Source organism: Bos grunniens, chromosome 3, assembly GCF_055505025.1.
Source record: "Bos grunniens cultivar Pamir isolate PY7600 chromosome 3, Bosgru_T2T1.0, whole genome shotgun sequence".
In the NCBI taxonomy this organism is placed as follows: domain Eukaryota; kingdom Metazoa; phylum Chordata; class Mammalia; order Artiodactyla; family Bovidae; genus Bos; species Bos grunniens.
The window spans coordinates 69,954,704-69,980,921 of NC_141167.1; the positions used below are offsets into that span (position 1 = coordinate 69,954,704).

At 36.9% G+C, this 26,218-nt stretch overlaps 1 protein-coding gene across 9 annotated transcripts in view; it reads left to right on the forward strand.

Moving 5' to 3' along the window:
• The window catches only part of BRDT (bromodomain testis associated), a 56,884-nt gene extending 33,257 nt beyond the window's left edge, over positions 1-23,627 (forward strand). For 4 of the 9 annotated variants that reach the window (XM_086391117.1, XM_086391120.1, XM_086391113.1 and 1 more), the window contains 7 exons: positions 1,803-1,861; positions 5,283-5,454; positions 13,385-13,491; positions 16,626-16,831; positions 17,351-17,525; positions 21,971-22,099; positions 22,427-23,627. In XM_086391117.1, the coding sequence (XP_086247243.1) occupies positions 1,803-1,861; positions 5,283-5,454; positions 13,385-13,491; positions 16,626-16,831; positions 17,351-17,525; positions 21,971-22,054 (803 nt within the window). In that variant the 3' untranslated portion in view covers positions 22,055-22,099; positions 22,427-23,627. Of the gene's footprint in view, positions 1-1,802; positions 1,862-5,282; positions 5,455-13,384; positions 13,492-16,625; positions 16,832-17,350; positions 17,526-21,970; positions 22,185-22,426 lie in introns of those variants that run through there. The other 5 variants (XM_086391114.1, XM_086391119.1, XM_086391112.1 and 2 more) reach the window with 2 other exon arrangements.
• Positions 23,628-26,218: the final 2,591 nt, after the last annotated feature.

Sequence of the window (26,218 nt, forward strand, 5' to 3'; positions counted from 1 at the left end):
TCCCTGGAAAAGTTGGTTGACAAGTGTATATGTTGTCACTGTAGTGCTCAGTTTTATTAAGACCTGGGAGGGCTTCTTCATTTATTGAAATGTGGTCTTAAGCTTGACAGTGAAAATATATATATTTGCCTTTTAATTCCAAAGGCCAGGAACTTATAAACAAACAGAAATATGCACTTTTATTTTGTTTCTGGAAAGTCAACTATGTAAGAATAGAAGGAGAAGCAAAACACTGAGTTTTAGGCTATCATTATTCATATATCTATAGTCTGTAAGACTTGTTTGAGGCATCCTGTACTTGGTGTTGGGTTTGTTTTTAATTAAAATTCTTTGATGCCTTTTGCTCATGTTTTTAGATTTTGAGGTGATAGTTTTTGTAATAGTTGTGAGCTTTAGTTTTATATCAGAAAACTAAGATAATGCCCTTAAATTTTTCATCACAACACTAATGTGGTATGTTGTATTTTTATTATAGTTAAGAGTTTATATCATTGAATAATTTGTTTAGGTGCATATTTGGATAATTAAGATAGATATATGGATGTACATATATGATCATATTAATGAAGTCTGTTTTTTGTTTTTGTTTTTTTGTTCAAAGCTGAAATCATAATTTCTCTCCTAAATGTGAAAGCTACCTGAATCTATACCCTCAGTCTTTGCAGTCTGTCTTCTTGCCTTCCCTTTCCACCTAACCCCTAACACTTAAAATAATATTTAGTGGAGTGACATTAAGATGGTTCATGTCATTTTAAATACTTAAATTTTTTAAATTAAAGCATGTCCTTGAGTGGCATTTAGCAATTTTAACAATGTCCAGCATCAAACATTTTAGGAAAGAACAGTAACACATCCAGTGGAAACTGATGGCATTTCAGGAAGCAGAAGGTAACTATTAAAATTAGAATGTTAAGTTTGAATAAGATTTGGTGTTGACCAGCCTTGGTGCTCTGAAGCCTGAAGCAAATGATGCTCAGGTGGCTCATGAAAGCTGGCTTGGAGAGATGGATCAAGGCATTAACTACCAGTTTGGTGCTTTACCACACTGACTTAGGCTTGTGATTGGGGAGGATAGCACCAAAATGAATTGTAGGATCAAGAAAGAAGAACTTATGAACACCATGTCAGAGAGATGTCTTTTAATATCTACTCTACTGCCAGTGTCCCCTGTAAAGGTATTTCTAAAGGTAAAGGAAGTACTATAAAAGCCATTTGTTGCTATGTAGTTGAGGCTGTCAGATAGCGCAGAAGTAAATAGAGTATTAATTAGATGGGATCTTTATTATAATGCTTAGCAAGCAGAGCAGACTTTATCATGCCTAATCAAATAGCTTCACTTTTAATAAGACTGTATTCTCTCAGATACATTCCTTTCTCTTACAGTAAATTCTTAATTATTTTAATTAAGCCTCTTAATGGCTATTTGGTAAAAGATGGTTTTAGTATAAATGGTACTGCTTGTTTAAACCCTTATCTCTGCTGTAACTTGTTTCTTTTTAAACTATCACTTATTCAAGGGGTTTACTCTAAAGTAACACATCATTCTTTTTGCCTAATAATCCAAGTTGAAATTTGTGAGGAGATATTTATTCCATTAGGTAGAAAAGAAAATATCCCTTTTCAAAGCAAGTATCTCTTTAGAAATTTTGACTGATTCCAAGAGGGCGGAAACCTGGTAAGTGTAAGAATTTCTTGATTTAAGAAGTTGACCGTTTTCTTAAAATCACTTTAATATGCAAGACCTACAATTTAGATGATTTTTAAGTTAGCAAATATTAAAGTATTTTTATATACATTTGCAGAAATGTTTCCTAAATTTACTGGAGTAAAACAGAATGATTCTCCTAAAGAGAGATTACAGGTAAGTTAATTCTTCATTTTACCTTAGAATTTTAAGATTATATGGGTTATAACTAAATGGTTATAATTGTTTGATTTTATTTAAATGAAGAGTTGTCACTCATTTTTAAAAAATATTTTTTCTTATTTTTTTGTGTTGTCACTCATTTTTTCACTTAGATGTTCATAGATTTCTTCATAAAAAAGATTGAATAGTGAAATGATTTGGCTGCATTTTTCTAATAGATGTATTTTTTTTTAATATTACATCAAACTGTAAGTAGAACAAATTATAGTTTTGGCTAAGTCTTAAGGCTCTAAATACAGAAGGAGAGTCTTGGTGTCCCCGTATGCATGCAGTAAGGTGTGCACAGTAAGGTGGAATTTCTCCCCAAAAATTCCCAAGTAGGGCAGTGGTGGTCAGAGTTTCTAAAACTTATAATTACCATTTGTTGATTTTAGCACATTTATGTTTGATTAGTAGTTGATATGCTTTGAAAAGGGTAAAAGTAATTTTATCTTTTACTACTAATTCTAGTTGTCATCCTCATAAAACTTTTAATCCTTTGTACCCATTTCAAATACAGAATTATAGGTATATACCTTTTATTATTCCCCTGGAGAAGAGAATGGCAATCCACTCCAGTATTCCTGCTTGGAGAATCCCACAGACAGAGGCACATGGTAGGCTACAGTCCATAGGGGTCTCAAAGAGTCAGATACGACTGAGCAACTAACACCTTTTATTAGGGGCTCCTGGTAACTCAGACAGTAAAGAATCCACCTGCAATGCAGGAGACTGGGGTTCAATCCCTGGATTAGAAAGATCCTCTGGAGAGAGGAATGGCTACCCACTCCAGTATTATTGCCTGGAGCATTCCATAGAAAGAGGAGCCTGGTAGGCTACCATCGATGGGGTTGAAAAGAGTTGGACCCAACTGAGCAACTAGCACAAACACCCCTTTTATTAGATCATAAGCTTATGTAATAATATCTAACTCCAAGGGGAACACAATATAATACTATCTTGATGGAGCTCTTAATAAGACAGATAATCACACAGTTAAAGAGATTGTATGGCTAGTGCTGTAATCATCTATATTCATAATTTATTGAGAAAATGAAGGAGGAATATATATCTATATACACACACATATACTACATGAAGAGGAAATGCTTAAAATAGGTTTTAAATTACAGAGAAAGGGAAGAAATGGTTAGTATATTGACATACTGATTAGAGACTTTTTTTTAAACAGAGGTAGTAGCATGAAGTGAGTCAAAAAGCATAGGAGGTGTGTTCAGAGAAATATGGTAGCAGCTGGTGTTTGTATGGGATTAGTTGTCTTTGGAGATGTAATGGGGGGTGGGTTTGTACACCTAGATAAAGTGTTAATATTTAATTTGCTAGGTAAGCATTAACTCTCAAAGGTTTTTGAGTGGGAAGAAGATCCAGATGATCTATCTTGCCATAGGTATTAGTGGAAACAAAATTATGTCAAGTTATAAACAAACTTTGGAATAATTCTCAATATAGCACATAGAATGCTATCTTTATGATCTGTTTGTGACCAAGTTTTTCTCAGTGTCACTCACTGAAGAATTTAATGCTTATTCAAGACATAAAAAGAAAGTATATTTATAGAATAATGAATAAATGTACATACTTATGTGTTTCATAAAGTAATGTTTTGCTGATTTAAATCTCAGCATTTGACTTTAAAACTTTGGGCTTGGGTCTCTATTATTGTTGAGATAAACATTCCTATGGCCTTAATTTTATTCAAGCTAGCATAAGTATTCATACACTTCATTTATGCCTTATCAACTAATGATAATCCTAACCCTTTTATTCAATGGAGGGGTCTGTAGTTTAGCAGATAAGGTACCTGGGCTTGGGCACTGTAACTTATCTTGCCACTGAATAAATATGAACATTTAAGTTACATCTAAGTCCTGTTGTCAACTGTGAAAATGAAAGTCATTCAGTCGTGTCTGACTCTTTGTGACTCCATGGACTGTAGTCCTCTAGGCTCCTCTGTCCATGGAATTCTCCAGGCAATAATACTGGAGTGAGTAGCCCTTCCCTTTTCCAGGAGATCTTCCCAACCCAGGAATCAAACTCAGATCTCCTGCATTGCAGGCAGATTCTTTACCATCTGAGCCACCAGGCAAGCCCTCTGTGAACTATAAGTGGGGATAATAACTATACCAAACTCATATGATTATTGGAGAAGGAAGTGGCAACCCACTTCATTTTTCTTGCCTGGAGAATTCTGTGGACAGAGGAACCAGGTGGGCTGCGGTCCATGGGGTTGCAGAGTCGGACATGACAGCAACTAACATAGGATTATAGGCTTTCCTGGTAGCTCAGCTGGTAAAGAATCCGTTTGCAATGCAGGAGACCCTGGTTTTACTTTCACTTTCTCTCTTTTCATAGGATTATTGTGAGAATTAACTATATAAAAGGCTCACCCAAGTATTAAATAAATATTTATTATAATACAGTTTTTCTTAATAAGTAGTTAGTGAAGTGAAAGTAGCTCAGTCCTGTGCAACTGTTTGCGACTATATAGTCCATGGAATTCTGCAGGCCAGAATACTGGAGTGGTAGCCTTTCCCTTCTCCAGGGGATTTTCCCAACCCAGGGATTGGACCCAGGTCTCCTGCATTGCAGGCAGATTCTTTACCAGCTGAGCCACAAGGGAATCCCAATAAGTAGTTAACAGAATACTCAATCAGAATTTGTTGATAATCTGTGCATCAACCACCATGTGATTTTTTTTTTTTTTTAATAAACACACCCTCCATTTATATCACTAATTCACTAAGGAAAAGGAGGTAAAGAAAGTGGATTAGTCTCTGCTGCTGCTAAGTCACTTCAGTCGTGTCCGACTCTCTGTGACCCCCATAGACGGCAGCCCACCAGACTCCCTTGTCCCTGGGATTCTCCAGGCAAGAACACTGGAGTGGGTTGCCATTTCCTTCTCCAATGCATGAAAGTGAAAAGTGAAAGTGAAGTCGCTCAGTCGTGTCAGACTCTCAGCGACCCCATGGACTACAGCCTACCAGGCTCCTCCATCCAAGATTTGGTATAAAAGCTCAGTTTTTATTTTCAATAAGTCACAGGAAAGCTTTTGAAAATAGGCAGCACTGTTTAATAACATATGTGTTAAGTCTGTGTATGCTAGTAACTTAAGACCATGGACTTTAATGACTGACTCTACTTAAAAGCTATATAATGGCCAAGTTGTTTAATCTTTCTAAACCTTTTCTCATTTGTAAGATAGCAATAATTATGCCTTATAAATTTATGTGACTTTAATAACATATTCAAAGACAGTGTTAAGTTATATTCTATTCTCTTGTATTTTTTTGTTGTTGTTCTTATACTTCTTCTGTGATTAAAGCTCTGAAAGATTTGTTTAACTCTGTCTTAACAGGTAAAGTCTTCTGTGCAAGATACAACCTCTGGGGTAACTAGCCTGGTTCATCAGACTGCATGTTCAAATGGAACACCACCAAACCACCACCAATTAGTGTTTAATCATCAAGAACCAAAACATTCACAGAGTGTGGAAAACATTTCACCTTTACAAATTCTGCCTCTTTTAGGTAAGAAATTAATGAGTAAATAGCTGTGATTGAACAGTTGACTTCTAAATGAAAATGCCAAGGTCATCCTAAATATTATGTATCTGAAATACTGAAAATCATAACTAGTAAATTCTAGGGTAGAAATAATCCCTGAAGCATATTCCTTTATACCCAAATGTATTCATTACATTTGAATGAAAGAAAATTGTATGTACAGTTCACACACAACTTACTTTCATATAGAGTATATACACTGGCATATGGGCCATACATAAAAACCTGTCACTGCTGTAGTTCATGGGCTTTCCTGGTGGCTCAGAGGTTAAAGTGTCTGCCTCCAGTGCGGGAGACCGGGTACAATCCCTGGTTTGGGAAGATCCCATGGAGAAGGAAATGACAACCCACCCCAGTATTCTTGCCTGGAGAATCCCATGGATGGAGGAGCCTGGTTGGCTACAGTCCACGGGGTCGTAGAGTCAGACATAGCAAGCTCTGAGCAGACTTGTGAAATGTTGCTCTAATTTCCATGATGTCTCTGTGGGTTAGAAAGGTAGATTAGAATGGGGAAAAGATTGTTAGAGACTCTAGAGGTAGATAAATAGTTATAAACGTTAAAAACAGTTTACAGTTAAAGAAACTTGAGCTAGAAATACTTGCCTAGTGGTAGTTCCCATTTACCAAAAACATCTTCCAAAACTAGAAATTTTTATAGTTAGATTCATTTGACTTTATCATTGTCTCATCTGTTAGTCTTGTCAGAAGTGAAGGTATCGCCTTTCTCATCATGGTTCTCCTGGGGATGTATGACCCAGGGGGATGCTTCTCTGACAGTGGTGAGCCCAACTAATGGGGTGCCTGAACCTTGATAAATGTATTCAGGCCTAGACTAGAAGCAGATGTGAACATACCATATCCAGGTCTCCTTCTGTCTAGACTGCTCCCTGGTTTCCATTTGACCTTCCAAGGGCAGAAGTTTCTCCAAAGCAGAAGAAATTTCTAAGATGTTTTACTGAAGCACAGATTAGGAGGAACATGATGGTCCTCCTTTATTGCTTCTAGTAAAAGCTCCCTACTGTTCTGTGTTAGATATTCCATTTTGTATTTAACTTGAGTTATAGCTCTTGACTGGAGGAGTGGAGATAAGGGAGAAAATATCAGAGGCAACACTGGGGGGTATCCCAGGAAGAAGAATAAATAAGATCCAAAATATGAAATATTTATATCCATTCTTTTTAGAAAAAAATATTTTTAAGGTCTTCAGGAGAGTAACTGAAGAGGTAGTTGTTCTAAGTCATATATTATCTTAAATACCATCGCTACATTTGGATCTTTTATTTTGCACACAATGAGCAGATTCAAACAAGAGCATGACAAAATCAGATTTTATATTAGGAAGAGATTGCTGCTTGCTATATAGGGGATGAACTAAGATGAGGATGCTCTGATATAGTTGGGACCAAGTAAAGAAGCTGAGTGCTGTAGTCTAGGAAAGAAACTATGATGACCAAAACTAAGGCAGTAAGTACAAAAAGGCTGTGGCTAAATTAGATATTTCTGTGGCAGAATTACTAAGCTTTATTAGAATCAGTGTCTTCCAATAGCTGGCTTGAAAATAAAAGGGATTTTTCATTTCAGACATGTTTGTGTGCTAAGTCTCCTCAGTTGTGTCTGACTGTTTGTGACCCTATAGACTGTAGCCCACCAGGCTCCTCTGTCCATGGAATTCTCCAGGCAAGAATACAGGAGCGGGTTGCCGTATCCTCAACACTCCAGGGGATCTTCAAACCCATTTAAATTTAAGTCTCCTGCATTGGCAGGCAAGTTCTTTAACACTAGCACCACCACATTTAAGATATTGCAGAATATCTAATTGGAAATATATAACTAGAAATAGTTTTCTGGAACTAACAGGGTGTAACAAGAACTATATTTAGGAATATATAGAAGCTGTTTGAAGCCATAAGAATGAAGGAAAAGATACAGAGCAGGAAGAGAAAGGTTAAGAACAAATTCTAGGTAACCAGACTCCCTCAGTAAAAGTAGAAAAAAATGAATAAGTTAAAACAAGAGGTAATCAAAACCTAGAGGAAAAGGAAAAATGAATAGATAATAGAAATAGATATTGAAACCCGGAAGATACATTTTAGGAGGAAATCATCACAGTTATCAGTCCAGTACAAAGCATTAAAATACCATGAGGAATAAGGAGAGAAGGTTACAACTGGCAATGTGATATGCTGGGTTTTTTGTTTTTGCGGGTTTTTTGTTTTTTTTTCTTTTGCTTTTACAAAAGCTTCTTTTGTTGCCATTGTGATCAGGCAGAGGCAGATTCTTATAAATTGAGAAGTAGTGGAATCTGAATGTAAACCAGTCTACTAGGAAGTTTGTTGGTAAAGAGAATGGGAAGATGGCTATGGCTTTAAACAGAAAGATAGGTATTTTGTTTTTGTAAGACTAGAAGAGAGATTATTTTGTTTTGAATTTTGAATGTGAGAGATTTGAATGTGTCTGAAGATCATGGCATCTGGTCCCTTCACTTCATGGGAAATAGATGGGGAAACAGTGGAAACAGTGTCAGACTTTCTTTTTTTGGGCTCCAAAATTACTGCAGCCATGAAATTAAAAGACACTTACTCCTTGGAAGAAAAGTTATGACCAACCTAGATAGCATACTCAAAAGCAGAGACATTACTTTGCCAACAAAGGTCTGTCTAGTCAAGGCTATGGTTTTTCCAGTCGTCGTGTATGGATGTGAGAGTTGGACTGTGAAGAAAGCTGAGCGCCGAAGAACTGATGCTTTTGAACTGTGGTGTTGGAGAAGACTCTTGAGAGTCCCTTGGACTGCAAGGAGGTCCAACCAGTCCATTCTGAAGGAGATCAGCCCTGGGATTTCTTTGGAAGGGATGATGCTAAAGCTGAAACTCCAGTATTTTGGCCACCTCATGCGAAGAGTTGACTCATTGGAAAAGACTCTGATGCTGGGAGGGATTGGTGGCAGGAGGAGAAGGGGACGACAGAGGATGAGATGGCTGGATGGCATCACCGACTCGATGGACGTGAGTTTGAGTGAACTCTGGGAGATGGTGATGGACAGGGAGGCCTGGCGTGCTGCGATTCATGGGGTTGCAAAGAGTCGGACACGACTGAGCGACTGAACTGAACTGAACTGAATGTCACTTGGATAGGGTAAGGTTGTTTTCATTATAGCAAATTCATAGAAAATGGTGGGGATAGCTTTGAAGAATAGACACTGAAAAATAATGGAAAGATTGCGGTCTGAATGGTCTATGGAGACTTTCCTGGTGGTCCTGTGGCTGAAACTCCATGCTCCCAATGCAGGGACCTGGGTTCAATCATTGGTCGGGGAACTAGATCCCACATGTTATAACTAAAGATCCCATGTGCTACAACTAAGACCTGGTGCAGCCAAATATATATATATATATATATATATATATATATATATATATATATATGGCTGTGGGTGTGTGGGTACACATTTATATTTAATGGTCTTTTGTCCCTATTTTAACATCCTATCTATAAAATGTCAGGCTTTGACTAAGTCTTCAATTGGATCAGTTTCTTGTATTTTCTTCAATTTCTGCTTTTTTGTGGTTGTTCAGTTCAGTCAGTCAGTCATGTCCAACTCTTTGCAACCCTATAGACTGCAGCACGACAGGCTTCCCTGTCCATCACCAACTCCAGGAACCTACTCAAACTCATGTCCATCAAGTCTGTGATGCCATCCAACCATCTCATCCTCTGTTGTCCCCTTCTCCTCCTGCCTTCAATCTTCATCAGCATCAGGGTCTTTTCAAATGAGTCGGTTCTTCACATCAAGTGGCCAAAGTATTGGAGTTTCAGCTTCAGCATCAGTCCTTCCAGTGAACACCCAGAACTGATTTCCTTTAGGATGGACTGGTTTGATCTCTTTGCTGTCCAAGGGACTCTCAAGAGTCTTCTCCAACACCCCAGTTCAAAAGCATCAATTCTTCAGTGCTCAGCTTTCTTTATAGTCCAACTCTCACATCCGTACATGAGTGCTGGAAAAACCATAGCTTTAACTAGATAGACCTTTGTTGGCAAAGTAATGTCTCTGCTTTTGAATATGCTGTCTAGGTTGGTCATAGCTTTTCTTCGAAGGAGCAAGCATCTTTTAATTTCATGGCTGCAGTCATCATCTGCAGTGATTTTGAGCCCAAGAAAAGAAAAGTCTGTCACTGTTTCCATTGTTTCCCCATCTATTTGCCATGAAGTGATGGGACCGGATGCCATAATCTTAGTTTCTCTTAACGTTGAGTTTTAAGCCAACTTTTTCACTCTCCTCTTTCACTTTCATCAAGAAGCTCTTTAATTCTTCTTCACTTTCTGCCATATGGGTGGTGTCATCTGCATATCTGAGGTTATTGATATTTCTCACAGCAATCTTGATTCCAGCTGTACTTCATCCAGCCTGGCATTTCGCATGATGTACTCTGCATATAAATTAAATAAGCAGGGTGACAACATACAGTTTTGATGTACTCCTTTCCCAATTTGGAACCAGTCTGTTGTTTCATGTCCAGTTCTAACTGTTGCTTCTTGACCTGCATACAGATTTCTCAGGAGGCAGGTCATGTGGTCTGGAATTTTCCAGTTTGTTGTGATCCACACAGTCAAAGGCTTTGGCATAGTCAATAAAGCAAAAGTAGATGTTTTTCTGGAACTCTCTTGCTTTTTTGATGTTTCAGCAGATGTTGGCAGTTTGATCTCTAGTTCCGTCTATCTAGCTTGAACATCTGGAAGTTCTCAGTTCGTGTACTGTTGAAGCCTGGCTTGAAGAATTTTGAGCATTACTTTGCTGGCGTGTGAAATAAGGGCAATTGTGTGGTAATTTGAACATTCTTTGGCATTGGAATGTTTGGGATTGGAATGAAAACTGACCTTTTCTGGTCCAGGAATGAAAACTGACCTTTTCTGGTCCAATGGCCACTGCTGAATTTTCTGGCATATTGAGTGCAGCAGTTTCATAGCATCATCTTTTAGGATCTTAAATAGCTCCGCTGGAATTCCATCTTTTAGGATTTGAAATGGCTCAACTGGAATTCCATTCCACCTCCACTAGCTGTGTTTGTAGTGATGCTTCCTAAGGCCCATTTGACTTCGCATTCCAGGATGTCTGGCTCTAGGTGAGTGATCACACCATCATGGTTATCTGGGTCATGAAGATCTTTTTTGTATAGTTCTGTGTATTCTTGCCACCTCTCCTTAATATCTTCTGCTTCTGTTAGGTCCATACCATTTCTGTCCTTTATTGTGCTCATCTTTGGTATAAAGTAAAAACATTTGCCCTAAAAGAAATGAAAGTAAAATTTAAGGAGGTGAAGAAGGTGGAAATTACCTGATCTCCTTGAAAGATTAATATTTCTGTATTTGTTGTTGTTTAGTCACTAAATTGTGTCTGACTCTTTTGCATGTCCATGGACTGTAGCCCACCAGGTTCCCCTTTCCATGAGATTTTCCGGGCTGGGCTACTGGAATGGGTTGCCATTTCCTTCTCGAGAGGATCTTCCTAACCTAGGGATGGAACCAGCACAGGGATTAACCTGGTCTCCTGCATTGCAGGTGGTCTCCCCACCATACCAAAGACCAGTCTTCATCCAAAGAAGGTGATGTTGTATATGTGGTGGGATTGGAAGGGTGTCCTCTATTATGAGCTCCTTCCAGAAAACCAAATGATTCCAATTAGACCAACTGAAAACAGCACTTGACATAAAGTGTCTGGAATTAACATATAGCACACACCTGCATGTGTGTGCGCTCAGTTATGTCTGACTCTTTGCAACACGATGGACTGTAGACTACCAGGCTTCTCTGACCATGGAGTTTTCCAGGCAAGCATAGTGGAGTGGGTTGCCATTTCCTACTCCGGGGGATATTCCCGACCGAGGGATCAAACCCTCATCTCTTGCGTCTCCTGCATTGACAGGAATTCTTTACCACTGTGCCACCTGGGAACCTCAGAAAAAGCATAATCTTCTATTTATTTTGGTCTTTACAAAATTCTCTTAATGGAAAAAATTTCAATTCCCTGGAAGACTGTAAAAGTAACCTGGAAATGAAGTCACCTGAAAAATGGTAGAAGGTAGTAGAACAAAATGGTGAATATGTTGTTCAACAAAGTGCTCGGTGAAAATGAAAAATGTGTCTTCTATTGGCCAAAAAGTTCCTTTGGTTTTTAAGTAAAAATAGATCAGGTTCAGGTCATAAAGAACCTTGATTTCTAGAGACCTTGGACTTAATTGTAATGGTATAGTTAGTGGGGAGCCAATGAAGATTTCTGGAACAAAGCGTGTGCTTAAGTGCAGTTAATCTGCCAGTATTGTGTAGGCCAGTTGGAGGGATGGGGAAGAGAGACCAGAGAAGACGGCTAAAAATTAAGCTATTAAAGTAATACAAAAAAATTAAGCGATAGAAAAAGGGAAAAGTTGAAAGAAAGCACAAAGGTTGAGTGAGCAGGTCTTCAAAAGATGAATATATGCCAAGTTTTAGTAACTAAAGGTGTATACGCCTTGGGGCTCAGTCCGTAACCCAAGACTGGATATGGGTCCAGGTTGACAGACCTGGAACACAGATGAATAACAGATGTCTGATGAAGGATGAGTTTTGTAGTGTTTTAAGGTGCCAGAGGGCATTCCTATGAAGTTGTTTTTCAGTCAGATCCTTGATATACTTGGCTTCTGTGACACTGCTCTCTTGATCATTAACATCTCTGAATGTTCTTTACAGATACCTACTTTTATCTGCCTGCTGTATATATTGATAGTACTCTGAGTTACATCCTTAAGCCTTTATCATTTTACTTTACTCCAGGCTTTTCTAGCCAGATTCTGAAGCACAGGCTTACTAAGTAGGATCCCCTCTACCCTCAGCTTTCAGTAATAGGCTTGGAGCAGACTTCCTATTTATTCAGGTATGCCATACATTGATCATCTTCCACTTATTATGGCATGTAAACCCCTTCATGGATCACAGCCTTGTCGTGGCGAAGGGGCTTGTGTAACTCAATGAAGCTATGAACCATGCCGTGCAGGGCCACCCAAGACGGACAGGTCATAGTGAAGAGTTCTGACAAATTGTGGTCCGCTGGAGGAGGAAATGGCAACCCACTCCAGTATTCTTGCCGTGAAAACCCCAAGAACAGTACGAAAAGGAAAAACGATATGACACCAGAAGATGAACCCCCCGGGTCAAAATCTGTCCAGTATGCTACTAGGGAAGAGCAAAAGCCAATTACCAATAACTCCAGAAAGAATGAAGCAGCTGGGCCAAAGCAGAAATGACACTCAGTTGTGGATGTGTCTGGTGGTGAAAGAAAAGTCCAGTGCTCTAAAGAACAATATTTCATATGAACCTGAAATGTTAGGTCCATGAATCAAGGTAAATTGGATGTGGTCAAGCAGGAGATGGCAAGAGTGAACATCGACATCTTAGGAATCAGTGGACAAAAATGGACAGGAATGGGTGAATTTAATTCAGATGACCATTATATCTACTGCTGTGGGCAAGAATCCCTTAGAAGAAATGGAGTAGCCCTCATAATCAACAAGAGTCCGAAATGCAGTACTTGAGTCAATATCAAAAATAACAGATGTTTTCGGTTCATTTTCAAGGCAAACCATCCAAAATGTCAGCTATACTTTATGTTGACTCCTCCCCACCCCCCAGCCAAAAAAAGAAAAAGAAGAAAAAGAAATATAGGGAGGTAAAATTTCCAGTGAAAAATGTTTATTTTACAGTGTTACAATTCTCCAACTAACGATACCCCAAAATTAAGAAGCATAAAAATACTGGTTATTTTGTTTTCGTAGTTTCTAACATAGAAAGGGGGAAAATGTCTAATTGTGGAGAATCAAGATGAAATATATTAACTTGACTGTACTGTTCTAAAAATGTGTGCATCTAGATGATTCTGAACAACTTCTGAATGGCCTAACTGTGATGCCTCAGTCCAGTGATAATGACACAGTGATGTTAGAATCAGAATATCAAGGTCAAGTTCCAGTGCAAAAGGTAAGAATAATGTTATTTTTTTCTCACAGATCTTGAAGAAATTTACAATTGAATATAGAAATGGCACAGAGGTATTTTAAGTGCTAATTTGAATGAATTTTGGATCTCTTAAGACTAACTTTTGCCTATTTGTTAAAAAACAGAAGTTAAACTGTGAGCAACACCTTTCCCCACCCTCTACCATCAGTCCTCATATTTGTGTTTAATTTCAAATTCTAGAATGCTGGTATTTGCCAGCTATCCTTATTTTAAAACATGTTATAAAACTAGCTTTTACAATCTGTTGTAGGTGATTTCCTCATGGAGTCTTCTGGGCACTTAATCTCAGACCACACATTGATCAGTCTTTCAACAAGTATTCTAGATGTTTGGGATACATTAGATACATCAGGTACTATTCCAGACATTTGAATATAGTTGTTGTTTTTCAGTCACTAAGTTGTGTCCGACTCTTTGTGATCCCATGGCCTGTGGCACGCAAGGCTCCCCTGTCCACTGTGCCCCGGATTTTACTCAAATTCATGTCCATTGAGTTAGTGATGCTATCTAACGATCTCATCCTCTGCCGCCCTTTCTCCTTTTGCCTTCAATTTTTCCCAGCATCAGGGTCTTTTCCAATGAGTCGGCTCTTTGTATCAGATGACCAAAGTATTGGAATTTCAGCTTTAGCGTCAGTCCTTCCAATGAATAGTCAGGGTTGATTTCCTTTAGGAGAACTGGTTTGATCTCCTTCCAGTCAAAGTGACTCTCAAAACTAATTGTCAGAAACTGACCATGAATGAGATATTCACATATCCCCTCTTTTTTCTCTCCCTTCCTTCCTTCCATCATTTCCTATCGACATTTTGGACTGGATAAGTTTTTGTTGAGAGTATGGTCTATACATTGTAGGATGCTTCACAGGGACCCTCACCTCTACCCACTAGATGTTAGTAACACCCTTTTCTTCACCCATATTTGACAACCAAAAACTTTACTGACATCACCATATGTCTTCCCTGGGCAAAGGAGAATCACCCTCAACTGAAAAGCACTGCCTTAATTTTACCTCGAATCTAGCTATTGCCCCATCCCTGTAATTTGCCCTATCAGAAGAATCAATGATGTCTAAAATTGCTGTGTCCCTCCCAAAGTCTTGAAGGTGTGAGGAAGTCAGGGTCTTCTACTAGTTCTCTCTCTAAACATCCACTGTGGTGCTTTCAGTTACAGTCTCTCTGCAGATGACTCATATATACTTCTAGACCTGGCATCCTGTGAGTTTTAATCCTTTTTGATTTCTCAGTCTCCTGAAGTCAAGGAATTGCTAAACTCTTTGGCTTTTATTTTCAAGATGTTTCCTTTTCCACTTCTACCTCATAGACCAGGCCTTATTGCCTTCAATGTAAGCTCTTTGTAATATTTATAATGCAGACTGACTTGAAACCCTCCTTGTTCTAATCTATTTTTATTTATTTATTTATTTTTGGTTGCACTGGGTCTTCATTGCGGTACTCAGGCTTCTCATTGCATTGTCTTCTCTTGTGGAGTATAGACTCTAGGCACATGGGCTTCAGTAGTTCTAGCATGCAGGCTCTGTAGTTACGGCATGCAGGCCCTAGAGCATGGGCACGGTAGTTGTGGTACACGGCTTTAGTTGCTCCGTGGCATGTGGAATCTTCGCAGACTAGGGATTGAACCCATGTCCCCTGCATTGGCAGGCAAATTCTTATCCACTATACCACAGTGAAGTCCCCATTCTGCTTTGAACATTCTTTTAACTGTACTTCTTGATGTATTGCTCTGATCATATAATTATTATATACGAAACCTTCAATAGTTTCTAGCTTTGACTTCAAAATGAAGATTAAGCACCTTTACATTGTGACTCCAATTTAGCTTTTCCGTCTTAGGCATATGCCTATGTTTTTCCTTCTGTGAGGAATGCTTTCCATTCTCACCTCAAAATCTTATTCTTCTCTGTAATATCTGAAAAATTGTCCCATACTCCAAACCCAAATATGAACTTTCCTGTTTTAGGGTCTGCCAGAATTTTATTGCAGCTAAATAGACATTTTAAGGACAAAACCAGAGACCAGGGTTTCATCCTGGTTTCATCCTCCCTTTATTTCCTATTAAGTATACTACCATGTTATGTTTCATGTCTCTATCTGCAGGCAATATTCTTTAACTGACTCAGTAGAAAAGTGAAGTGTGAAACTAGTATTTAGCCCATTCCATGGGTAGGAACAAAAATAGGTTTTATAGGTAACATATAAGAAAGACTTCATAAATACAACTGGGTGACCAATGGTGAAGGTTTGTATGTGTGTGTTAGGGGTGAGGAAGGATGTTTGACTCCTTTAATAAAATATATTATTAAAAGTTTACTTTTTTAAAAAAAATGTGGTACTGGAAGATTTTCAACTACATACATTTCTGTTGGTCAGCCACAGATCTTTCCCTTGGCCTGTTTCAGTTAAGAACAGCGATCACAAGCAGTTAATTCTTTTCTTCATACCAAAGAAAGGAAAACAAAGCTATGTCAGAGGGTTTTCAACAAATACTGTACCATTCTTACTTCTTACAGTCTTTTTGCCATCATCTTACTTTGCCTCTAGAGATTAATCACTTGTATACTTGCTTTATTTTTTGCATAGAATAATTTTTTTTAAGATTGTAACTTAATTTTTATATTGAAATACAGTTGATTTATAGTGTTGTGTTAATTACTGCTGTATAGCAAAGTGATTCATATATACACATATATATATAATACATACACACACACATTTTCCATTATGGTCATAGGGTATTGATTATAGTTGTCTGTGCTATACAGTAGGACCTTGTTCATAAATGTCTTGATTACAGTGACCAGTTAATTTTTATATTCTTTATAGATTATCATACCCTTAACATATGTTTCACATTAAATTGAAATAACTGTCAAGCATGCTGTTTTAATTTGGTCTTAGATGAATAATTGAATTTAGCTAATTTATTATCCTATTTTTTTTCTACTTTAGTAACCTTTAACTTTAGTAAAATTACCTAAAGCCTTTGGAATCTTTATTTTTGATTTTTATCAAAAATAATATTTTTCTTCCAAATAGTTGACATCTTTAGATGTATACTGAATCAAATACTTGTTTTAGGATATAAAGATCAAGAATGCAGATTCTTGGAAAAGTTTAGGCAAACCGGTCAAAACATCAGGTGTACTGAAATCATCAGATGAGCTCTTCAACCAGTTTAGAAAAGCAGCAATAGAAAAGGAAGTAAGAGCTCGAACACAGGAACTAATACGGAAACATCTGGAACAGAATACAAAGGAACCAAAAGTATTTCAAGAAAATCAGAGGTCTGTAATTATTTGGATTAGTGGAGATTTGGGGAGATACAGACATGTATTTTAAATATATTAAATTTCTTTTTTGTAAGTGATTATATTCAGCTATTTAGTAGACCACTGAGCAAATTATATTTAGAAAAGTGAATTTTTACTGATTTTTTAAAAATTAAGTAGTAATACCTATTTTAAAGGGGATATAAATAATCAAGTGATTAAAGAAGCTATTAAAAATACTAATATTACTAAATTATAATGGTATCATTATTTTCCAGAAATGTCTTAATATTGTTTCCATTCTATATATAAGAAGATAATGGTAAACTTTGGTCATAATTTTCCAAAACCTTCTCTTTGTTAACATATATTGCCCTATGTAAAATTTGACATCAGAAATATTAAAAAATAATGTCATAACATGAAGAAGGACATCTAGAACACTGCTTTATATTTGTCATTTGACAAATGTATCTTCATAATAAAAAGTTTTAAGGAGCTTGAAACCTACTTTTCACTTTACTGTTTCTTAAGGGACCATTGCTTCACTCTAGAATCTTTTCCAAATAAAATGCAAAACAAGTGTCTTGAAGAAGAACAAAAAGAAGATCAGCAGTCACAGGAAGCTCAAGATAAAGACAAACTGTGGCTTCTGAAAGACCGAAATTTAGCACGGGAGAAAGAGCAAGAGCGGAGGAGAAGAGAAGCAGTAAGTGAATTTTAGTTTACTGAATCTAACAAAGGGAAGATTTAACAGGGCAGTGTCTTTACATGTTCAAAGATGTATTCTAGGTGGTTCTTCAGTAACAATTACCTCTTTAGTGTGAGGAGTTACTTCTTTAGTGAGGATCAAGTTCATTCTAAAATTAGAGAGTAAAATTAAAATCTCATAGTTAAATGACACAAGCATAGCATAATAATAGAGTATCAATCCTCGAGCCTTTGGGTTTGGGTTTGAACTTTGGGTTCAAATCCTGGTTCTTCCATTAAATAGACCTTAGAGCCTGGGCTATTCATTTAACCTCCTTGTGCCTCAGTTTCCTTATCTGTAAAGGTAAAAGGTGAAATGAATTTACTTGTATTAAGCACATTTGAAAATGCCTGGCACAAAGGTAGAATCACTTACTGTTGTTATTCTTGAAAAACCTATAAACTACCTGTGAATTGTGGCCAAAAGATATGCCATCTTAGTCAGTGTTTAGTTCAACTCTGCATCAAGTTATATGTCAGTTATACCTTGATGAAACCGGAAACCAAAACAAAAAAAACCAAAAACACCATAAAATTTCTATTTAAGGTGTTCTTAATATATAAAAAGTATAGAATTCTTCCTTTTATCTGTGGATTATTTAGAAGTGTGTTATTTAGTTTTCCAAATATTTGGAAATTTTCTAGCTAGTGAAAATAATAGAAAATTAGTGATTTCTAATTGAATTCCATTGTGGTTAGAGAACACACAATATCTTGAATTATTTTAAATTCACTAATAAGACTTGTTTTATAGCCCAGATTATGATCTACCTTGGTAAATATTCTGTATGCACTTAGAGTTCCCACATGTTCCTACCCTTTCCCCTACCAATCACAGTCTCTTCCACCATTAACATCCCACTTTAGTGTGGTACATTTGTTATCCAATCTATGAATTAACATTGCCACACCATTGTCAATCTTGGTTTATCAAGCAAAGTCTATAGTTAGCATCCGGGTTCACTCTCTGTGTTGTAATTTATGGGTTTTGACAAATGTATAATGACGTACATCAACCACTGTGGTACTCTCCTTTTGCTGAAAATTCCCTGTTCTCCTTATGTTCACCCCTCCCTCCTAAACCTTTACAGCCACTGATCTTTTTATTGCCATAGTTTTGCCATTTCCAGAATGTTATATAGTTGGAATCTTTAGTGATTGCAGTTACTTTTGTATTAGACCACTTGAAGTTGTCCCATCTCAGACATTAGTCATAATATCTAGAAGTTTGATTTGGGTATTTTTAATGTTTTTAGTAACTCTGTTAAACTTTTGAACAAATAGAATACAATTATCATAATTGTTTAATGGGTTCTCTGCTAATTCTAATATTTGTCACTTGCATGTTGGTTTCAATTGATTGATTAATCTCCTTTACAGATAATGTTTTTCTCCTTCTTTACTTAACCTGGTAACCATTGATGCCAGATATAAATTTTATCTTGTTGAGTGCTGGATATTTTTGTAATCCTGGAAAGGTCATGTGAACTCACAGGTCATACAGAAGTACTAGTTCCAGAAGAAAAAAGTCATTGCCCTTTGCTGTAGTGTTGACTGGGCTTACCAGATGGCTCAGTGGTAAAGAATCCGCCGGCAAATGCAGGAGACACAGGGTTTGATGCCTGGGTCTAGAAGATCCCCAGGAGAAGGAAATGGCAACCCACTCCAGTATTCTTGCCTGAAAAATTCCATGGAGGAGTCTGGTGGGCTGCAGTCCATGGGGTCACAGAGTCAGACATGACTAAGCAACCGAGCACACAAGTAGTATTGATTATGATACAAATGAATTTCCTAGGAAATAAAACACAAGTTTTATCAGCTTATTTATAATGTGAAGACAGAAACAAACTGTATTGACCAGTGTTGTAACATATGATGGAGTTTACTTTAGAGCAATATGCTCTTATACAACAGCAGTCCCCAATCTTTTTGGCACCAGGGACTAGTTTTGCGGAAAACAATTTTCCCACAGACTGGGTGGGGGTGGGGTGCTTACCAGATGATTCAAGTGCATTACACTTACTATGTACTTTATTTCTGTTATTACACTGTGATATATAATGAAATAATTGTACAGCTCACCAAGATGCAGAATCAGTGAGAGCCCTGAGCTTGTTTTCCTGCAACTAGATGATCCCATCTCAGGGGATGGGAGACAATGACGTCTGAAGTGTGTTGCTTATGTCCAGTCTACTCCATAATCTCCAGTCTGTGACCTGGGGGTTGGGAATCTCTGTTACAGAACTTTCTACAGTTATAGGAATGTGCTTTACTCAATAAACTATAATACCAGCTGCTGCTGCTAAGTCACTTCAGTCATGTCCGACCCTGTGCGACCCCATAGACGGCAGCCCACCAGGCTCCCCCGTCCCTGGGATTCTCCAGGCAAGAACACTGGAGTGGGTTGCCATTTCCTTCTCCAATGCATGAAAGTGAAAAGTGAAAGTGAAGTCGCTCAGTCGTGTCCGACTCTTCGTGACCCCACGGACTGCAGCCCACCAGGCTCCTCTGTCCATGGGATTTTCCAGGCAAAAGTATTGGAGTGGGTTGCCATTGCCTTCTCCATAATACCAGCTAGCTACATGTTATTAGGACTTAAAACGTGGCTAATGGAACTAAGGAAGTCAATTTTTCATTTTATTGAATTTTAATAAATTTAAATAGCAAATTTTTATATATATTTTTGAAGTTCTTTATTAAAATTTAATTAGTACTTTACTAGAAGTATTTCTCTAGTGACCTAGGAATTTTTCCTTTTGGTACTCACAAGGGCCTGACTTTAGCTACCCACAAGTAATATCTCAGCAACTTCCTGCTACCCAACAACCCAACTAGGCAATCTGGTATTTCTAAAATCCAAGCATTTTTCTGGAACTCACTGGAACGTGACTAGAAGTGCCACCTCTAGCAGCTTGACAATTAAAAACTTGACTTTGGAGCTACCTACTATCATTCTTGACACTCCAGACTCTTATGCTGCAGCTTCTGGACCAGATTGGTACTGTAAATGGCAGCAATAACTTGACATCTAGCATAAGCTCCCTAGGAGAGCCTCTGCCAGTTCCCTTGACCCAAATTTTGATCTTAAGTTTGAATGGTTGAAGTGTATATTAGGACCACCGTAAAAGGAATTTCCAGGTTATAGTGTCAGCTGCAGAGAGCTTTAGTATTTAAATTGTGGTATCTAAGGTTAATTGGTACAGGCAGTATCCAGTTTGATATCAATCAATATCCACAAATTCAGATTTAGTCAAGATGGAAGAGAATCTAAAAGTACTTTTAAATAAAACAAGTTTCATTACATATTTTTGGAACTTTGTGGTAAGCCTGGATACTTAGAGATAAGAGTATCAGTGATATTTAAACCAGGACAGTGTATCCAACATTCACTGGAACATTAAAAAAGAACTTCTGAGGAACTATTTGCTTGGGCTAGACATTTGCTATCCTAATAGCTGGCGCTAGGAAAATAGCTGGGGTTAAGATCTAAGAATTTACCCTTGTCTCTAAATCATATTTAAAGACATTTTCGTAGTTTTTAAGAATCACACAACTTCTTATTAAATAATATCCTTTTGGTAACCAAGTCATAATTCTAAATCTCCCACATAATCAGAGAACACTGATTCTTATCCAGGAAGTCAACCAACTGGTTACAAACTGGTGCTACTACTGTGAGCTGCTACTGTTCACTGGTCTTAAAAAAAAAATTGAACTTTCATAGTTGGTGTCATTTTAGTCTTTGTGGCAAAGACTAACTTGTGTCTCACGGACATTTAGAGAAGTCTTCAGAGTATAGTAAGAAAACATTTGTTTCTTTTGTCTTAATTTAGCTTTTCCTATACTTTAGCTTATTTTATTTAGTTTTTTAGCATATAATAAGCAAAACTGTGCTGAATGTTATACATTCAGTCTGGTTGCTCTTCATAAATACCTGTATATAAAATAAACTTGGTTAGACAATTTGCCTTAGGTTACACAGTATTGGGCAGAATCATGACTTTACCATTATATATTATAGTTCTCTCACATGGGTAAGATAGTAGTTTATTAAGAAAATAATTTTGTGTGTCTAGTCCTGTATTGGTTAGAGAGACACATCAAACCATGTAATCTTAGTTCATGTGTAGATTAACACTGAGAACTTTCTTACTTGGAGAGATAAGTTAAACTTGTTCTTTGTGTTCTTGTAAGTTTTAATTTTTATTTATCATGTGAAAGATATTTTAACAAAAATCAGTAGTTGAACAGAAATTAGAAGTTATGTACAAACTCATTATGTTAAATGAAGTGCATTCATTTTCTGTGTTCCAAATATTGCATTATCATTTTCTTATATAGATGTAATACAGTGAAGGCATAAACTTTTAAAGTAACATTTATATTTTCTCTTCTTTTCTACAGATGGCTGGTACCATTGATATGACTCTTCAAAGTGACATTATGACAATGTTTGAAAACAACTTTGATTACAACTCAGTTTTTTGATTAACCATCAACTTAAATGAATTATAAAAGATTAAAAAGCAAATGGTAAAATGATTGCTTTCCAACACCAAGATACCAACTTAAATTGTATTTTGACTGCTCTAAGATGATTAAACAATTTTCACTTACATTTTTTGATAACTATATGTTCATTTTTTAACGACATAATTTATAGGAAATTTTATAGTTTTGAATACCTAAAAATTGAATAAACTCCCAAATGTTATTCATTTTACCAATATTCTACTATATATTATAGATCCTATCTAAGCAATGAAAATCCCAAAAGATGGTCCCTTCTTGTTTTGATATAGGGATCAAAAAAAAGAGTTCTTGTTGAGTTTCTAACTTCGTTTTTTTTTTTTTTTACAGGGAGTTGTCCTTAAATGGAGTTCAGGCCTCTTTTTGGAGTATAGGGCCCTTTTGTAATGTAAATAATGTTTCAATGAGCCATGATTCTGCCTGGGTTTCTTTAAATGACTGTGTGGCAAAATGTGGGGCCTACAAGCAGGGTTGTTTTGTTTTGTTAATTTATTATTTTATTTACTTTTTAAAATTGAAGTATAATTAATCTGTAATACTGTGTTAGTTCCAGGTGTACAACATAGTGATTCAATATGTCTGTATATTACAAAATGATCACCATGAGCTTGTAACTTTTAAAACAGATATTTGTCTGCCTTCAGAAATATTTAGAACCTCTAACAAATAACACCTGGTTTCTTGGAGTGTCAGATTTCAGAAGGTTCTCCATTGGTTCTATATTCAAAATTTATATTTATTATCTATGGTTTGAAAGATGTTAAATTTGAGACAAAATAACAGTGAATATTAATTATGTATGTGTCTAAGAATCTATACATTTCTTAATATGCATGTGATAGCAATGGATGTCTAAATTTTTACTTAACTATACTAAGTATTTAAATCTGTGAAGTATTTTGTTTCATCACCCTCAAGTTGGAATTATGTATAAATTATGTATATCAGCTTCATCTATTTTAAAATTTGGACTCTTGTAACATTCAGGCACTATTCCAGTATCATCTAAAGTGAAAATTCGAAGTGTATATGTATTATAGAGAGAAAGAGAAAGTTTTCTTGGCTTTATTTATTTTTATAATCAATATGATAATTTTTTGAAATATCTTTAAGCTGTCAACCATTTTAAAAATATGATTAACTCGAGGCTGAAATGGTGGTGATACCTTCATGAAACAGCCAGAATAAAAGTCATAGTCATACATATTATACTATATTTTTAACCAAGAAATTAATATGTATATATTAAACAGTATACATTGTTATTTTCCTAAAAGAGCATATGGACTTATCTATATATTCTAATTTATATTTCTATATAGTCTAATTTATATATATATATAGTCTTAGATACATCAGAAATGCATAGTGGTTACCTCTAGGTGATGGGGTTATAGGGTTTTGTTTTGTTTTGTTCTTTTTCTTTAGACCTTTCAATATTTTCTGGTTCATTTAAATATTTATTATGTAATGCTTTTAAGATCTATGGGAAATTTTCCATTTTGAAGAGAATAAAAATACTAAATAAGAATTTACTCTGTCAAATACACATTAACTCTTTTCAACAACTGCCTTTAAATAATAAAAAATTGCTCAGTGAATGATTTTTGTCTACAGCTAAAAAGAAAGTTCAGCTTCATTAATATCCTTTTACATTAAATGGTTTAGAGGTTTTTCTATAAACCTTTGGAACATCCCTTATAGAGAGCTATGTTATGGTTATCTTTTTAGTTTAACTAATTTAACATTTTAACCTTTGCTCAATCAGTAAGAGATCTGGCACATTGTAGATAGTCAACAGAATTTTGGTAGGCTTAAGTCAGTTTTGCAGAGAAAATACTGATGTATAACTAACTAATCCTTCCTCAGTTTGTACATTATTTCTTAGTAAAAAAAAGCTTGACTTCTTTTAACTTCTTACATTGGTTTTACTTGTTAACAACATTATCTATATAATCAACCTTTTTGCTTTATTTTTCCTCTTTTTTTCTTGAGTTGTTCTCGAAGAGTGGTCCACGGACCAGCTTCATCAGCATCATTTGGGAACATGCAGATTCTCAGACTTAAGACTCACTAAATCAGAACCTCTGGTATGGGGGCCAGCAACCTATAGTTGAACAAGCCCTCCAGTGATACTAATACACGCTGAAGTTTGCGAACCACTGCTCTAACTGAATCCTGGCTGTCTCCTGCAGGCTGTCACTATTAGCACCTATTTTTTCACTAACAGTTTTCTTCCCTTTGTAGTGTTCAGTTCAGTTCAGTTCGGTTCAGTCGCTCAGTCGTGTCTGCCTCTTTGCGACCCCATGAATCGCAGCACACCAGGCCTCCCTGTCCATCACCAACTCCCGGAGTTCACTCAAACTCACATCCATCAAGTCGGTGATGCCATCCAGCCATCTCATCCTCTGTCATCCCATTTTCCTGCTGCCTCCAATCCCTCCCAGCATCAGAGTCTTTACCAATGAGTCAGCTCTTCACACGAGGTGGCCAAAGTACTGGAGTTTCAGCGTTAGCATCATTCCTTCCAAAGAACACCCAGGGCTGATCTCCTTTAGAATGGACTGGTTGGATCTCCTTGCAGCCCAAGGGACTCTCAAGGGTCTTCTCCAACACCACAGTTCAAAAGCATCAATTCTTCGGTGCTCAGCTTTCTTCACAGTCCAACTCTTACATCCATACATGACTACTGGAAAAACCATAGCCTTGACTAGATGGACCTTTGTTAGCAAAGTAATGTCTCTGCTTTTGAATATGCTATCTAGGTTGGTCATAACTTTCCTCCCAAGGAGTAAGCATCTTTTAATTTCATGGCTGCAATCACCATCTGCAATGATTTTGGAGCCCCCAAAAATAAAGTCTGCCACTGTTTCCACTGTTTCCCCATCTATTTCCCATGAAGTGATGGGACCAGATGCCATGATTTTAGCTTTCTGAATGTTGAGCTTTAAGCAAACTTTTTCACTCTCTTCTTTCACTTTCATCAAGAGGCTTTTTAGTTCCTCTTCACTTTCTGCCATAAGGGTGGTGTCATCTGCATATCTGAGGTTATTGATATTTCTCCCTGCAATCTTGATACCAGCTCGTGCTTCTTCCAGCCCAGCGTTTCTCATGATGTATTCTGCATATAAGTTAAATAAGCAGGATGACAATATACAACCTTGATGTACTCCTTTTCCTATTTGGAACCAGTCTGTTGTTCCATGTCCAGTTCTAACTGTTGCTTCCTGACCTGCATATAGGTTTCTCAGGAGGCAGGTCAGGTGGTCTGGTATTCCCATCTCTTTCAAAATTTTCCACAGTTGTTGTGATCCACACAGTCAAAGGCTTTGGCATAGTCAATAAAGCAGAAATAGATGTTTTTGGGCCTTGGCATAGTCAATAAAGCAGAAATAGATGTTTTTCTGGAACTCTCATGCTTTTTCCATGATCCAGTGGATGTTGGCAATTTGATGTCTGGTTCCTCTGCCTTTTCTAAAACGAGCTTGAACATCTGGCTACTTGCAGACTATTCTTTCCTTCCCTAAATACCCCAGGTTTTAAGTTTTTCATGATCATCCGACAATACTACCCACAGTCATTTACCATCCCTGGTTCACTCCTCCTTATTCCCCGGAGGTCTTAGTCTCTGTTTCACTGTCACTCTCTTAGTTGACAACTTCTCAGTCCTTTGACTTCTCTGCTAATGATCTTGATTCTCATCAACTTTAGCCACTCTCTTGTCATTGCCAACAACTGTAACTCTTCTTAGTCTCAATTTCAAGTGTCCTTTCTCACTGCTTGCTCTTATTTTTTCTTACTTTGGATAGGCCGTGACTCCAGCAATCATTAGACCTCACTAGGACCCGCAGTCCTTTAATCCTAGTGCCTTTTCATAGTATTTCTCCTCTCTCTCTCTCAGTTACCCAGAGTCTATAGTATATTATTATTAATAATCGCTCCCTTGCATATACTGTCAACTCCATTGCTCCATTCTTTGTTGAATTACTTGGCAAAACTCCAGTCTTTATTAATCTTACTGCCTGCTCTGCAGCCATGAAATTGGTTAGAGAAAGGCATAAACCTCCAAGAAAAAGGCACAAATCACTACAGATCCTATAGTCACTAAAAAGATAAAAGGGG